General features: G+C 42.0%; 1 protein-coding gene across 3 annotated transcripts in view; it reads left to right on the top strand.

Moving 5' to 3' along the window:
• The window catches only part of LOC108431162 (rho guanine nucleotide exchange factor 17), a 166,692-nt gene that overhangs the window by 121,566 nt on the left and 31,493 nt on the right, over nt 1-13,633 (top strand). For all 3 annotated transcript variants that reach the window (XM_037539779.1, XM_037539780.1, XM_017704145.2), the window contains 2 exons: nt 6,501-6,578; nt 12,487-12,669. In XM_037539779.1, coding sequence (XP_037395676.1) covers nt 6,501-6,578; nt 12,487-12,669 — 261 coding nt within the window. The remainder of the gene's footprint in view (nt 1-6,500; nt 6,579-12,486; nt 12,670-13,633) is intronic.

Genomic DNA, 13,633 nt, shown 5'->3' on the forward strand with positions numbered 1-13,633 from the left:
AAAAAGGTTGTAGATTAATAAAGCACAATGAGTTTTATACAGTATGTACCTGTTTATTACCTATAAATTAAACTGAATCTGGGCTGTAAACGAAAACAGTGATTCTTACTGTTGTTTTACAGGGTTTTTACCATTTACTTCATATAAGTGCTACTTGGAGGAGTTTGTGATTTACTTTCCTGTTTAAGTGTGCCAGAGTACAGTGTATGCTTGTTTAACACTTTGTAATTTCAAATAATGATGGGCTATTTTATCTAACCTATGTAATTTATCATTATCAATTTATCATTTATTATCTAGAACCTGTTGGCCATTTCAGTGTAATTTTGTTAGACTGTCTTGGAACGTCATGTTGTTATTATTATTGTTTAGTACTTTAGAGTTTGTATAACTTACCCGCTGCTTGGAGGAGTTTGTGACTTCCTTTCCTGCTTAAATGTGATGCACTACAATCAGATTTGGTGGATGTTTGTTTACCACCTTATTTCATATACAGTATCTCACAAAAGTGAGTACACCCCTCACATTGTGCCTAATTGTGTCATTGTCCCTCCCTGGTGTCATGTGACTCATTAGAGTTACAAGGTTCCAGGTGTGAATGGGAAGCAGGGCTGTTAAATTTGGTGTTTTAGGTACAATTCGCTCATACTGACCACTGAATATTCAGCATGGTACCTCATGGCAAAGAACTCTCTGAGGATGTGAGAAATAGAATTTTTGCTCTCCACAAACACGGCCTTGGCTATAAGAAGACTGCTAATACCCTGAAACTGAGCTATAGCACAGTGGCCAAGGTCATACAGCGCTTTTCCAGGACAGGTTCCACTCAGAACAGGCCCCACCAGGGTCGACCAAAGAAGTTGAGTCCAGAGGTTGGCTTCAAAAAATAGACACATGTGCTGCCAGCATTGCTGCAGAGGTTGAAGAAGTGGGAGGTCAGCCTGTCAGTGCTCAGACCATACACCGCACAATGCACCAACTCGGTCTGCATGGCTGTCATTCCAGAAGGAAGCCTCTGCTGAAGCTGACGCACAAGAAAGCCGGCAAACAGTTTGCTGAAGACAAGTGGTCCAAGAACATGGATTACTGGAACCACGTCCTGAGGTCTGACGAGACCAAGATAAACTTGATTGGCTCAAATGGTGTCCAGCATGTGTGGTGGCACCCTGGTGAGGAGCACCAAGACAACTGTCTCTTGCGTACAGTCAAGCATGGTGGTGGGAGCATCAGGGTCTGGAGCTGCATGAGTGCTGCCAGCACTGGGGAGCTGCGGTTCATTGAGGGGAAACATGAATTCCAACATGTAATGTGACATTCAGAAGCAGAGCATAATCCCCTCCCTTCAGAAACTGCACCGCATTGCAGTTTTCCAACACTATAATGACCACAAACACACCTCCAAGATAACAACTGTCTTGCTGAAGGTAAAATTGATGGACAGGCCAAGAATGTCTCCAGACCTAAACCCAATTGAGAACCTGTGGGGCATCCTCAAGTGGAAGGAGGATGAGCGCAAGGTGTCTAACATCCACCAGCTCCATGACATCATCATGGAGGAGTGGAAGAGGATTCCAGTAGCAACATGTGCAGCTCTGGTGAATTCCATGCCCAAGAGGGTTCAGGCAGTGCTAGATAATAATGGTGGGCACACCAAATATTGACACTTTGAGCACAATTTGGACACGTTCACTGTGAGGTGGACTCATTTGTGTTGCCAGCTATTTAGACATTAATGGCTGTGTGTTTGGTTCTTTTCAGAGGACAGTAAATCTGTACTGCTTTTCAAATTATGGAACAAACTGAAAAACAACAAAAATGAAGATGCAAGGTTTTCTTCCAACAACAGCGATATCTAACTCATCTGCTACTTGGAGGTCTTTCTGATTTGCTCTCTTGCTTAAATGTGTCGCATTACATTGAAATTTTGTGAATGTTTACCACCTTAATTCATATATGTATGAGCTATTTTACCTTACCTGTCATTAATCAGCTTAATATCTGGAACCTGTTCGTCGTATCAGTGTATTTTAGTTTTTGTAACTTATTGCTGTTGTCAGAAGAAAGCCTCATATCTCCAAAATGTTAACTTTACAGGAGAAGTCAAAAACATCCTTTACTTTTAATAGAACCAGATTTTTCCAAGTCATTTTGGGCTATTCTTTATGAAAAATTACACACAATGTAAAGGGTAACAGGTATTTTCAAAATATCTAGGGCCTGTTGGTCATCTTGGTGTAATTCAGTTACAAGTTTCTGTCTTGAAACCATGTTATTATAATTGTTTAGTACTTCGAAGTTTGTACTTTACACTTACCTGGTTAATATCTAGAACTTACAGGACTCTGTTTTCAGTCAAGTGTGTTTATCTTCCTCCAAGAGACACATTGGTGTCAGAGTGCACATAGCAGGAATCTCACTGTCAGTGCAACTGACCAAATTCTGTTGGCTGTGACTGTCTTAGCCTGTAATAAATATCAAAATGGGCTCCCGGTGGGCAGAGCGTCTGAGTCTGAAATGGCTCTGAACGTTTCTCAGCGTGGCTCTCAGCAGGGTCTGATTACTGAGCATCCATATGGCAGATTAACCTGCGTCTTTTTCACTGTGACTCAAAGCTCCGTGACTCAATACGTCCGCCTACAGCCGAGCTGCCGAGGCTCTCTGAGGGCTGGTGGGATTTTTAAGGCCTGGTGATCCAAGCACTGAGTCAAATGGTTGAGAACAGAGCCTGTAGGACTGTAGAAGGGTGATGAAGCACACAGTGCTGCCAGATACGAACTGAACAAGGAAAGAGCAAAGTTCATTCAAAGACAGCAGAGAGAAAGTGAGAACTCCTGTGCTGCTTTTACGTGTAGAAAGTGTGGGGTTTTTTTTCCCCTCATCATGCAATCGTTACGGGGACGGCCTCTTCCTGTTCCAACATGACTGCGCACCAGTGCACAAAGCAGGTCCATAAAGACATGGATGAGCCAGTTTTGTGTGGAAGAACTTGACTGGCCTGCACAGAATCCTGACCTCAACCTGATAGAACACCATTGGGATGAATTAGAGAGCGGAGACTGTGAGCCAGGCCTTCTCGTCCAACATCAGTGTCTGACCTCACAAATGCACTTCTGGAAGAACAGTAAAAAATTCCCATAAACACACTCCTAACACTTGTGGAAAACCTTCTCAGAAGAGTTTAAGCTGTTATAGCTGCAAAGGGTGGGCTGGCATCATATTAAACCCTATGGATTAAGAATGGGATGTCACTCAAGTTCATGTGCATGTGACACCAGACAAGCAAATACTTATGGCAATATAGCGTATGTTAATATTTCTTAATATATCTCATGGTGTTTTTTATTTTAAGTTAATTTTGTTATGCATATGCAATGTAAACAATAGTATTTCATCAAGTGAAATGATCTTAATTCTAGTCGATTTGTCTAATTTTCCCGTTTTGAGGTGGCTGTGCACTTATTATACGATTATCTAGCTTATTTCTAGACATTTTTACCTGTTTAAGGTCATTTTATCAAGTAAAATTATTTCGCTGTGCTGATGGATAATTTTGCTGGTTTCAAGAACATTTTTTAAATAAGCAAAACTACAGTAGCTTCCAGTACAGTGAGAACAATTTACTTAATAAAATTCCTTAAAATAAGGAAAAACAATGTAAAAAGTTAAACAACCTTAAATTGAGTTTACAACAATCTCAACAGGAGAAATATTCATTTATTGACTAGATTTAAGATTTAAGATTCTCAGCACTGCAGTAACACTGACATAGTGGTGGTGGTGTTAGTGTGGTGTGTGTTGCGCTGGTCTGAGTGGATCAGACACAGCAGTCCTGCTGGAATTTTAAACACCTCAGTGTCACTGCTGGACCGAGAATAGTCCACCAACCAGAAATACCCAGCCAACAGTGTCCTGTGACCACTGATGGACTAGAGGATGACCAACACAAACTGTGCAGCAGCAGATGAGCTATCGTCTCTGACTTTACATCTACAAGGTGGACTGACAAGGTAGGAGTGTCTAATAGAGTGGACAGTGAGTGGACACAGTGTTTAAAAACTCCAGAAGCACTGCTGATCCACTCATACCAGCACGACACACACTAACATATCACCACTACGTCAGTGTTACTGCAGTGCTGAGATTGATCCACCACCCAAATAGTACCTGCTCTGTGAGGGTCCTTAGGGGTCCTGACCACTGAAGAACAGGGCCACAAGGTTTCAGAGAAACAGATGGACTACAGTCTGTAACTGTACCACAAGGTGACCACTAGAAAACTCCATAGCTTTAACTCCAAATGGGAAGCACATACTCCTGAGGGAATCCCTGAACTTGTAGCCAACTTATCCCCTCTACATACAGTTCTGTATGAAAGTGTTTGGCATTTGAGAAAATCATATATTAAGCTTTTTATCTGTGCTAAACATACGTTTGACTCACTGGTATTAGAATAATTGCAAGTACACAAATAAACAGTCCATTCTGATTGTTCTGCTACTCCAAAACTCCAGTATTTACAGATACCATTCTGTGCCTACTTTATCTAATCAGTCCATTATTCTGTTGAATCCAGTGTTTTTCTAACCTACATATTCATAACGTTACTGAAAACAGCAGATTCCTGATAGGTTTCACTGTATTTGTGTTTATGCGTATTTTTTCTATTGTTATATAGTGTTCATGCTGTCAAAATCACTCTAACTGCTTAAATAAATGGCTTCAAACAGTTTTCTTAGCTGCTCAAAACATTTTGCACAGTGCTATATATGTGGATGTCTCTCTCTGGCGCCCCCTGCAGTTGCACCACTCTGAGGCCTGTTGTGAAACACTCCTCGTTTTTAGGAAGCAGCCACATATTTGGCTCTGAGCGCAGATATGGCCGAGTAAACAGGAAGCGCTTATTTTGATTAGAGCCGTTCGCATCATTACAGTGTGTGCGTGTTTGTGAGTTTGTGTTTATGATGTGTGCCAACATGACTGCGTGCTTCAGGCTGTGATGGACAGTGTTTGCCCATATCTGTAGAAATATATGGATTTGTTTATTTGTAGCGTACGTGTGCGTGCGGCTATGCGTGATAAAGTTCCCGTCTCTCATCCCGTCTCTCTGCCTCCTGTTCTCCATATGTATTCACTCCTCTGATACCGAGGAGACCAGGCCGATAACGGTTGCCGGTCAAGTTGGACGATTGTTGGAACGTGTGGCACCTTTAGCTTTAATGCGCACTAAAGTAGTCATGTTTGTTTTATAGTTGTACAACTCCAGTTCCAAAAAAGTTGGGACAGTGCAGCATTTAAGATGTAAATAAAAACCTGGACATGTTCCAAAAAATGTGGAACAGGACCATGATTATCTCTGTGTTACATCACCTTTCCTTTAACAACGTTTAGGAATGGTTTAGCAACTGAGGACACCAAGTGTTTTTGTTGTGAAAGTGAGTTTTTTCCACCCATTATTGCTCGATATAACACCTCAGCTGCTGACACTGGGGGTCTAAAGTGTCATATATTACGCTTCATAATGTGCCACATGCTGAGTGTTGAAACAAGCAGGACATTGGTCAAATAGCCATCATCTATATCAGGGCGCGGCAACACATGGCTCTTTTACTGTCCTGTTGTGGCTTCACAGCTGAATTAGATTAGTAAGTAATAATAAAATAATCCTCCTTTACAGTAAAATAAAGCTCTGCTGATCGTTCAACGCAGTTTAACAGTAAATGGTCTTAAACACTGGAGTTAATGTAGAACTGCTGATTCACTGTTTAACCCTGAAAAGCGCAGACTGCTGGTCACCATAGCAACACAGCCAACAATCTCGCCTAGTTAGTAGCTAACGAAATGGCAAAGAGAGAGATTTAAGACAAACATCGATAATTTGGAGGCTAATGGATTTTTACGTTTAATCTGCAGGGAGAAACTGTCAAACACTAAGTCACAAAACTGAAGTCGCGTCTCATTCGCCAGCTTCTTGTCCCGTTCCACCTTAAATGGTACAGCAGTTACATTCTGGCATTGTGCCAAGTGTAAAGTTTGGTGGAGGGGGGATTATGGTGTGGGGTTGTTTTTCAGGAGTTTGTCTCGGCCCCTTAGTTCCAGTGAAAGGAACTCTTAATGTTTGGATACTCTCTAATATGGAAATTATTTCAGGTGTGTGTAGTACTTGTTTTGCTGTACTTGTGAGGACCACACATCCTCACAATGCTGGTACAACATGACAGTTGTGCACAAGTGAGGATGTTGTGCTCGTCTTCACTTGAGTATGCATGGTTTTCACCACAAATTAAGCTTTTATTTTTTTGGAACCACTAAAAGAGCAGAAAACCTGTCTTTAGGATACTGAGGTTAGGGTTAGGTTTAAGTGTAGGTGTGGTATTATATGGCTACAGTAATGTAAAAATCAATAGAAATCAGTGGAAGTCCTCATAAAAAGTGTGTGTGTGTGTGTGTGTGTGAGAAAGTGTTTGAAGTGTTTCTGATGTCTCTGTTGTGTTTCTCTGTAGGATATGAGAAGACATGTGATTATGACTCTGCTGGACACTGAACAGTCTTATGTGGACTCATTACGGACACTGATCCAGGTACAAACACCAGAACACCAAACAAACTAGGGATTTTAACTCTAATACATACTGTTCTCTCTCTCTCTATCTATCTATCTATCTATCTATCTATCTATCTATCTATCTATCTATCTCTCTCTCTCTCTCTCTCTCTCTCTCTCTCTCTCTCTCTCCCTTCCTAAATCTCTGTCTCTCCTCTGTCTGTTTTGTCTCCCTCCCTTCAATGTCTCTCTATCGCAACTCTGTCCCCTCTCTGTCTTTTCCCCTTGTTTGTCTGTCTCTCTCTCACTCTCTCGTCTCTTGCGCTCTCTCTCTCTCTGTCTCGCTCTCTCATCTCTTGCTCTCTCTTGTCTCTTTCTCTCCCTCGCTCTCTTTCTCAACTCTCTTGCTCTGTCTCTCTCTCTCTCTCTCTCAACTCTCTTGCTCTCTCTCTTGTCTCTTGCTCTCTTGTTTCTTGCTCTCTCTCTTGTCTCTTGCTCTCTTTCTCTTTCTCAACTCTCTTGCTCTGTCTCTCTCTCTCTCTCTCTCTTGTCTCTTGTTCTCTCTTGCTCTCTCACGCTCTCTCTCTGTGTCTCTCTCTGTGTGTGTGTCTCTCTCTCGCCCTTGCTCTCTCTCGCTCGCTCGCTCGCTCGCTCGCTCTCTCTCTCTCTCTCTCTCTCTCTCTCTCTCTCTCTCTCTCTCTCTCGCTCTCTCTCTCTTTCCCTCTGTCTTTCCCTCGGTCTCTCTCAGTCTGTTCTCTCTCTCTGTCCTCTCTCTCTTGGTTCTCTCTCTCTCTCTCTTTCTTTCTTTCTTTCTTTCTTTCTCTGTGTGTTCTCTCTCTCACTCTCTCTCTTTCCCCCTCTCTTTCTCTGTTTCTCTCTCTCTCTCTGTCTCTTTGTCTCTATCTCTCTCTCTTTCTCTATCTCTCTCTCTGTGTCTCTTTCTTTGTGTCTGTGTCTCTCTCTCCCTCTCTGTCTCTCTCTCTTTCCCTCTCTGTGTTTCTCTCTCTCTCTCTGTATCTTTCTCTCTCACTCTTGGGCCCAATCCCCTTTCACCCTTCGCCCCTACTACTTAGCCCTACCCCTCTGCTTTGCACGTTAACATCAAGGGTTAGGCTGCCCTGATTTTTGATGAGGTAGAAGGATAGGATGTGGTGTTTGGGCTACATGACCCTTCAAAGTGGGGTTTTTTTTAAGCGACTCCAAACAGTGTGTTATGATAAAAAAACAAGCTAGATCGAGCACAAGACACCAAAAACAATGACCACTGTGTTATCTTATGCTGTTTCAGTGTTTTATGGTCCATTCCACCCTAAATGGTGCAACAGTTGCATTCTGGCCCCTCAGGCATCAGAACTGCAGCATCATTTAAGGTGGAATGGGAAAATCTGAACGCAAAGCTGGTGGACAGTCGACTTCAGCTTCATATCACCTACCCACACTCTTCATATCAACTTCATATCACCTATCCACACTCTATCTCTACAGGCCTAATATGATTCCCTAAATGTAACCAAAGCCCAGCAGTAAGGAGCAGAACTTTCCCCTCCTCTGCTGTCACTGCAGACGGGCAGGGTCACCTACAGAGCAGCGCTAGTAGCTGTTAATGAAGTGACAGCTTTTATTTGAGGGTCTCATTTCAGAGGGAAGATTTCAACCATTACACTGTAACTCACTTAAGGGGTTAGGGTGACACTCAAAAACAAGGGGTAGGGGTAAAAGTAAGAAATGGGACTGGGCTTTACTCTCTTTTTACATTGCTCTTTCTCTTTTCCTACCTCTCTTGTTCCTTTTCTCTCACAGTCTTCCTACCTCTCCTATCTCTCTCAAACTCTTTCTTAACTCTTTCTCTCCCTCTCTCTGTAGTAATTTCTATATTGGCTGGTTTTTCTAATTAACAGAAGGACCTTCTTAATAATCTTAGTCACTGCATGTTACATAACAGAGTGTTACAATCAGCCTGAAACAGATGGGGGGGAGGGAGGGAGGGAGGGAGGGAGAGTGATTGCTCAGAGCAAATTGCATCAGCCATTCGTCCTCTGGCAGAACATTACTCTCCTTAAAGGCAGGAAACAAGAAGAACAGAGAGAGAGAGAGAGAGAGAGAGAGAGAGAGAGAGAGAGAGAGAGAGAAACAAAAGTGGGAAAGAAAGTGTGCATGAAAAGGAGAGAGAAAGAGAGAGTAAAGGATAAAGAAAGGCATAACATTATTTCTGTGCTCGTTGTCCATTTTATCAGCTCCACTTACTGTATAGGAGCACTTTGTAGTTCTACAGTTACAGACTGTAGTCCATCTGTTTCTCTGATACTTTGTTACACTGTGCTTCAGTGGTCAGGACCCCCACAGAGCAGGTACTATAATTCTCAGCACTGCAGTGACACTCACGTGGTGGTGGTATGTTAGTGTGTGTTGTGCTGGTCTGAGTGGATCAGACACAGTAGAGCTGCTGGAGCTTTTAAACACTGTGTCCACTTACTGTCCACTCTATTACCTTGTCAGACCACCTTGTAGATGTAAAGTCAGAGATGACAGCTCATCTGCTGTTGCACAGTTTGTGTTGTTCATCCTAGTCCTTCATCATTGGTCACAGGACACTGCCCACAGGATGCTTTCGGCTGGATATTTTTGGTTGGTGGACTATTCTCAGTCCAGCAGTGACACTGAGGTGTTTAAAAACTCCAGTAGCACTGCTGTGTCTGATCCACTCAGACCAGCACAGCACACACTAACACACTGCCACCACGTCAGTGTTACTGCAGTGCTGAGAATGACCCACCATCCAATAGTACCTGCTCTGTGAGGGTCCATGGGGGTCCTGACCACTGTAGAACAGGGTAAAAGGGGGTAACAAAGTATCAGAGAAACAGATGGACTACAGTCTGTAACTGTAGAACTACAAAGTGCACCTATACAGTAAGTGGAGCTGATAAAATGGACAATAAGTGTCAGAATGTTATACACAATGTTTGTGTGTGTGTGTGTGTGTGTGTGTGTATATATGCACATTGACTAGTAGACTGATAAAAAGATGGAAAGTAATGTAAACCGATCTAAGAGCAGAAATTGGAGTGATGAAGGGAAAGAAGAAGAAGAAAAATAAGAAAGGAAAGCAATAAAAGAATGGTGGAAGAAAAGAGAAGACAGGAAAGGGGTAGAGACAATAAAATGAAGGAAGGGAAGAGAGGAAGAAAGAAACAAGTAAAGAAAAGAATAACAGAGTGATGGAATAAGAGAAGAAGAAAAAGAAGGAACTAAAGGATAAAGGAAGGAAGGAAGAAGAAGAAGGAAATAAAGAAGTAAGGAAAGATAATAGAATGATGGCAGGAAAGAAGCAAGAAGAAAGGAAAAAGAGGGAAGGAAGGAATTGAGTACAGAATTAATAGAATAGGAGGGAAAAAAAAAAAGGAAAAACTAGAACAGAGAAATGAAATCCTGTCTGAGGAACTCCCTGTTCGCTGCCCATTACAGTGTTCATTGTGGAGCGTTTCCATGGTTACATTGTGAGCAGGTTGCTGGCCACTGCTGGACACTGCGGCAGTAAAATGGCCCCCATTAGAGAGCAGTTCCACCAGCTGTCTGTCCATCCAAATCAGCTGTTCTCCAACACAGCTCTCCATAAACATTTGACTCCATTCACAGCCTGCAGCGAAGAACAGTTTATAAAACCTCACATCTCCGAAACGGTAACTTTACAGGAGAAGGAAAAAACCTGCTCTGTTGTTAATGGAAGTCAATGGAACCAGAATTTTTTCCAAGTCATTTTGGGCCGTTTCTTTTGATCTATTCATCATGAAATTTACACAAAACACATTGGGCAAATGAGGTCAAAACTGAAAAATGTCAAAAATGGAGATATGAAGTTTTCTTCCGACATATAGTGATATACACTATATTGCCAAAAGTATTCAGTCACCCATCCAAATCCTTGAATTCAGGCGTTCCAATCACTTCCATGGCCACAGGTGTATAAACCCAAGCCCCTAGTAGAGGTGGTCAAGACAACTTGTTGAAGCGCAGACCAAGCATCAGAATGGGGAAGAAAGGGGATTTAAGTGACTTTGAACGTGGCATGGTTGTTGGTGCCAGGTCTGGTGCTGGTCTGAGTATTTCAGAAACTGCTGATCTACTGGGATTTTCACGCAAAACCATCTCTAGGGTTTACAGAAAATGGTCCAAAAAAGAGAAAATATCCAGTGAGCAGCAGTTGTGTGGATGAAAATGCCTTGTTGATGTGAGAAGTCAGAGGAGAATGGCCAGACTGGTTCAAGATGATAGAAAGGCAACAGTAACTCAAATAACCAACCAAAATCTCTGAGGAACGTTTCCAACACCTTGTTGAAAGTGTGCCATGAAGAATTAAGGCAGTTCTGAAGGCAAAAGGGGTCCAACCTTTTACTAGCATAAAGTAAATAAAGTGGCCGATGAGCGTATGCATCACAGAAAATTACACCTAAACCTCAACAACTAAATATAATCTATTTTTTATATAATGTAAATTTTCCAGTAGTGTGTCCACTCTCAGGCGCACTGTCAGTTTCTCAAAGAAACCTGCAAGGATATTTTTTCAGACATCTAAAGTTCAGTTGATTGTATTTTCCGTGATTCATTCAGTGATGTTGAGATCTGGACTCTGGAGGGGTCAGTCCATTGTTTTAAGAACACTAGCAGCTTCTTTATTTGATTTGACTGTATCCGTTTCTTAGTGATGGCTAAGTTGAGTTGTCTTCTCACAGCGCAAGGATGGAGTAATAGTTACTGGCTTCAGTAGTTATGAGGTTCAGATCAGTAGTTGTTCAGTGGGTATAAGGCTTAGTAAGTGATTGTGGGGTTTGGATTCAGTAGTGATGGCGTTCAGTTGAGTGGTTATGAGGTTCAGTCGTAATTGTGTTCACTTCACTGTGGGGTCCATTTCAAGAATTGTGGTGTTCAGTTCAGTAGTTATGAGGTTTGGTACAGTAGTTATGGGGTTTGGTTCAGTTCAGAAGCTATGAGGTTTGGTTCAGTAATTATGGGGTTCAGTTCAGAAGTTATAGGGTTCGGTTCATTAGTTATGGGGTTCGGTTTAGTTATTATGGGGTTCAGTTCAGTAGGTTTGGTTCAGAAATTATGGGGTTCGGTTCAGTAGTTATGAGGTTCGCTGCGTACTTAAGGCAGCTCAGTAGGTATAAGGTTTGGTAAGTGATTATGGGGTTCAGATCAGTAGTTGTGGAGTTTGGTTCAGTAGTTATGAAGTTTAAGTGGTTGTGGGGTTCACTTCAGTAGTTGTGAGGTTCATTTCAGTAATTGTGGGGTTCCGCAGTTGTGGGGTTTGATTCAGTAGTTAAAGTATGTGGTTCGGTTCAGTAGTTGTGGGGTTCAGCTCAGTATGTATGGGGTTCAGTTCAGTAGTTGTGGGGTTTGGTTCAGAGGTTATATGGTCCACTTGAGTAATTGTGGGATTCAGTATAATAGTTATGGGCTTTCGGTTCAGTAATTATATGGTGTGAAATGATTAATTGCAGAGAAACTAATGAACTCTGATTTCTTTACAGTGGTGGTGATGAGAACCAGGGGTCACCATGACTACAACACAGATATAGCCATTTAATTTACCATCCAAAACTACCAGAGAACCTACACGTCTTCTGAGATTTAGATGTAATGTTGATGATGGTGAAATAGAGAAAAATCTGAAAAACTAAGTTTCTTTAGAGACTGTTTTGCTTCATATTCATAACAGTTTCATGTAGGAACTTTCTGTGAGGGAGCTTTTAGAGGTGGTCGTCTGGTTCCTATTACCACCACTGTGAACAGTTCTGTCTGTAAGTTTCTTTAGAACGGAGCATTTCACACCAAACTGCTCTGAATGACTCTGTTTACATCGTAACGACTGAATAAAATACTTATGTGGTCAGAAGTTAGGAGTGGTCATTAAAGCGAATAGTTGACACAAATCTCTTCTGTTACAGGGCTACATGAAGCCTCTGAAGCAGCCAGAAAATTCTCCCATGTGTGACCCGTCTCTGGTGGATGAGATGTTCTATCAGATCCCTGAAATCCTGGAACATCATGAACTCTTTCTGGAGCAGGTTCTCACCTGCGTCAACAACTGGCATGACCGCCAGACCGTCGGACAGCTGCTCGTCCAGTCTGTAAGTGTCACTTCTTTTTTTGGACTTCTGGTTTCCATTTTGTTAAGGAAGTTTAGACCAACAATTAATAAAAATGTGTCATTGCTTAATATAATATAATATAATATACTATAATATAATATAATATACTTAAGCAGTAGAACCTGACAGGGAGTGTGTATCACAAAGTAACATCATGGCTGTGGTTTGGTGGCCATAGATGATCACAGCCGTGATGTTATTGGTGATAACACACTCCTCGAGTGCTCTACTGCTTTAATACAACAGTTAAATAAATACAGTAAGAAATGAATGAACTGGGCCGTGAACACGGCGTTTATGTTTTAATGTTCAGTTCCTTCATCCAATTTATAGTTCCTTAACGAGCAGCTTGTAGCTACATCAGAGTAACAAGCTCCTCATTGCTCATTGCCGGCAGTTCGTTCTCCAGCTCCTTACGCTAAATTCCTAAACTGTCGTCACCACTGAGCAGCTTTTCAGTCTTCAGCTGTGACAGAAGAGCAGCTAAACAACCTGGAATCAGCCAGAAATGAACCCAATACCATTCGCTAAACTAAACGGGCTGTAAGAAGCTTTACAGACTGGCTGGAACAAAATAACATTAATACTGATCTTGCTTGACTTTAAACTTGATATTGGGTCAGTTTTATGGCTCAGTCTGATTTGGTCCGACTCTGAAGATCAGACACATCTGACAAATGGTATTGGGTTCATTTCTGGCTGATTTCAGGTTGTTTAGCTGTTCTTCTGTCACAGCTGCCGACTGAAAAGCTGCTCAGTAGTGACGACAGTTTGGGAATTTAGTGTCGTCTCATCTTCAGAGTCTGACCAAATTGGCTGTCGGTCAAATGTGATCTTAACAGTGTCCGTTTTCTGTTTGTGGCAAAGGAAGAAGTGAAAACATTTAAATGGCTTGAGCGTCTCCTACAGCTGTCAAAGTCGTTGCTTAGCCGTCTCAGCGGAG

This window comes from Pygocentrus nattereri, chromosome 7 (assembly GCF_015220715.1).
Source record: "Pygocentrus nattereri isolate fPygNat1 chromosome 7, fPygNat1.pri, whole genome shotgun sequence".
Classification (NCBI taxonomy): Eukaryota; Metazoa; Chordata; class Actinopteri; order Characiformes; family Serrasalmidae; genus Pygocentrus; species Pygocentrus nattereri.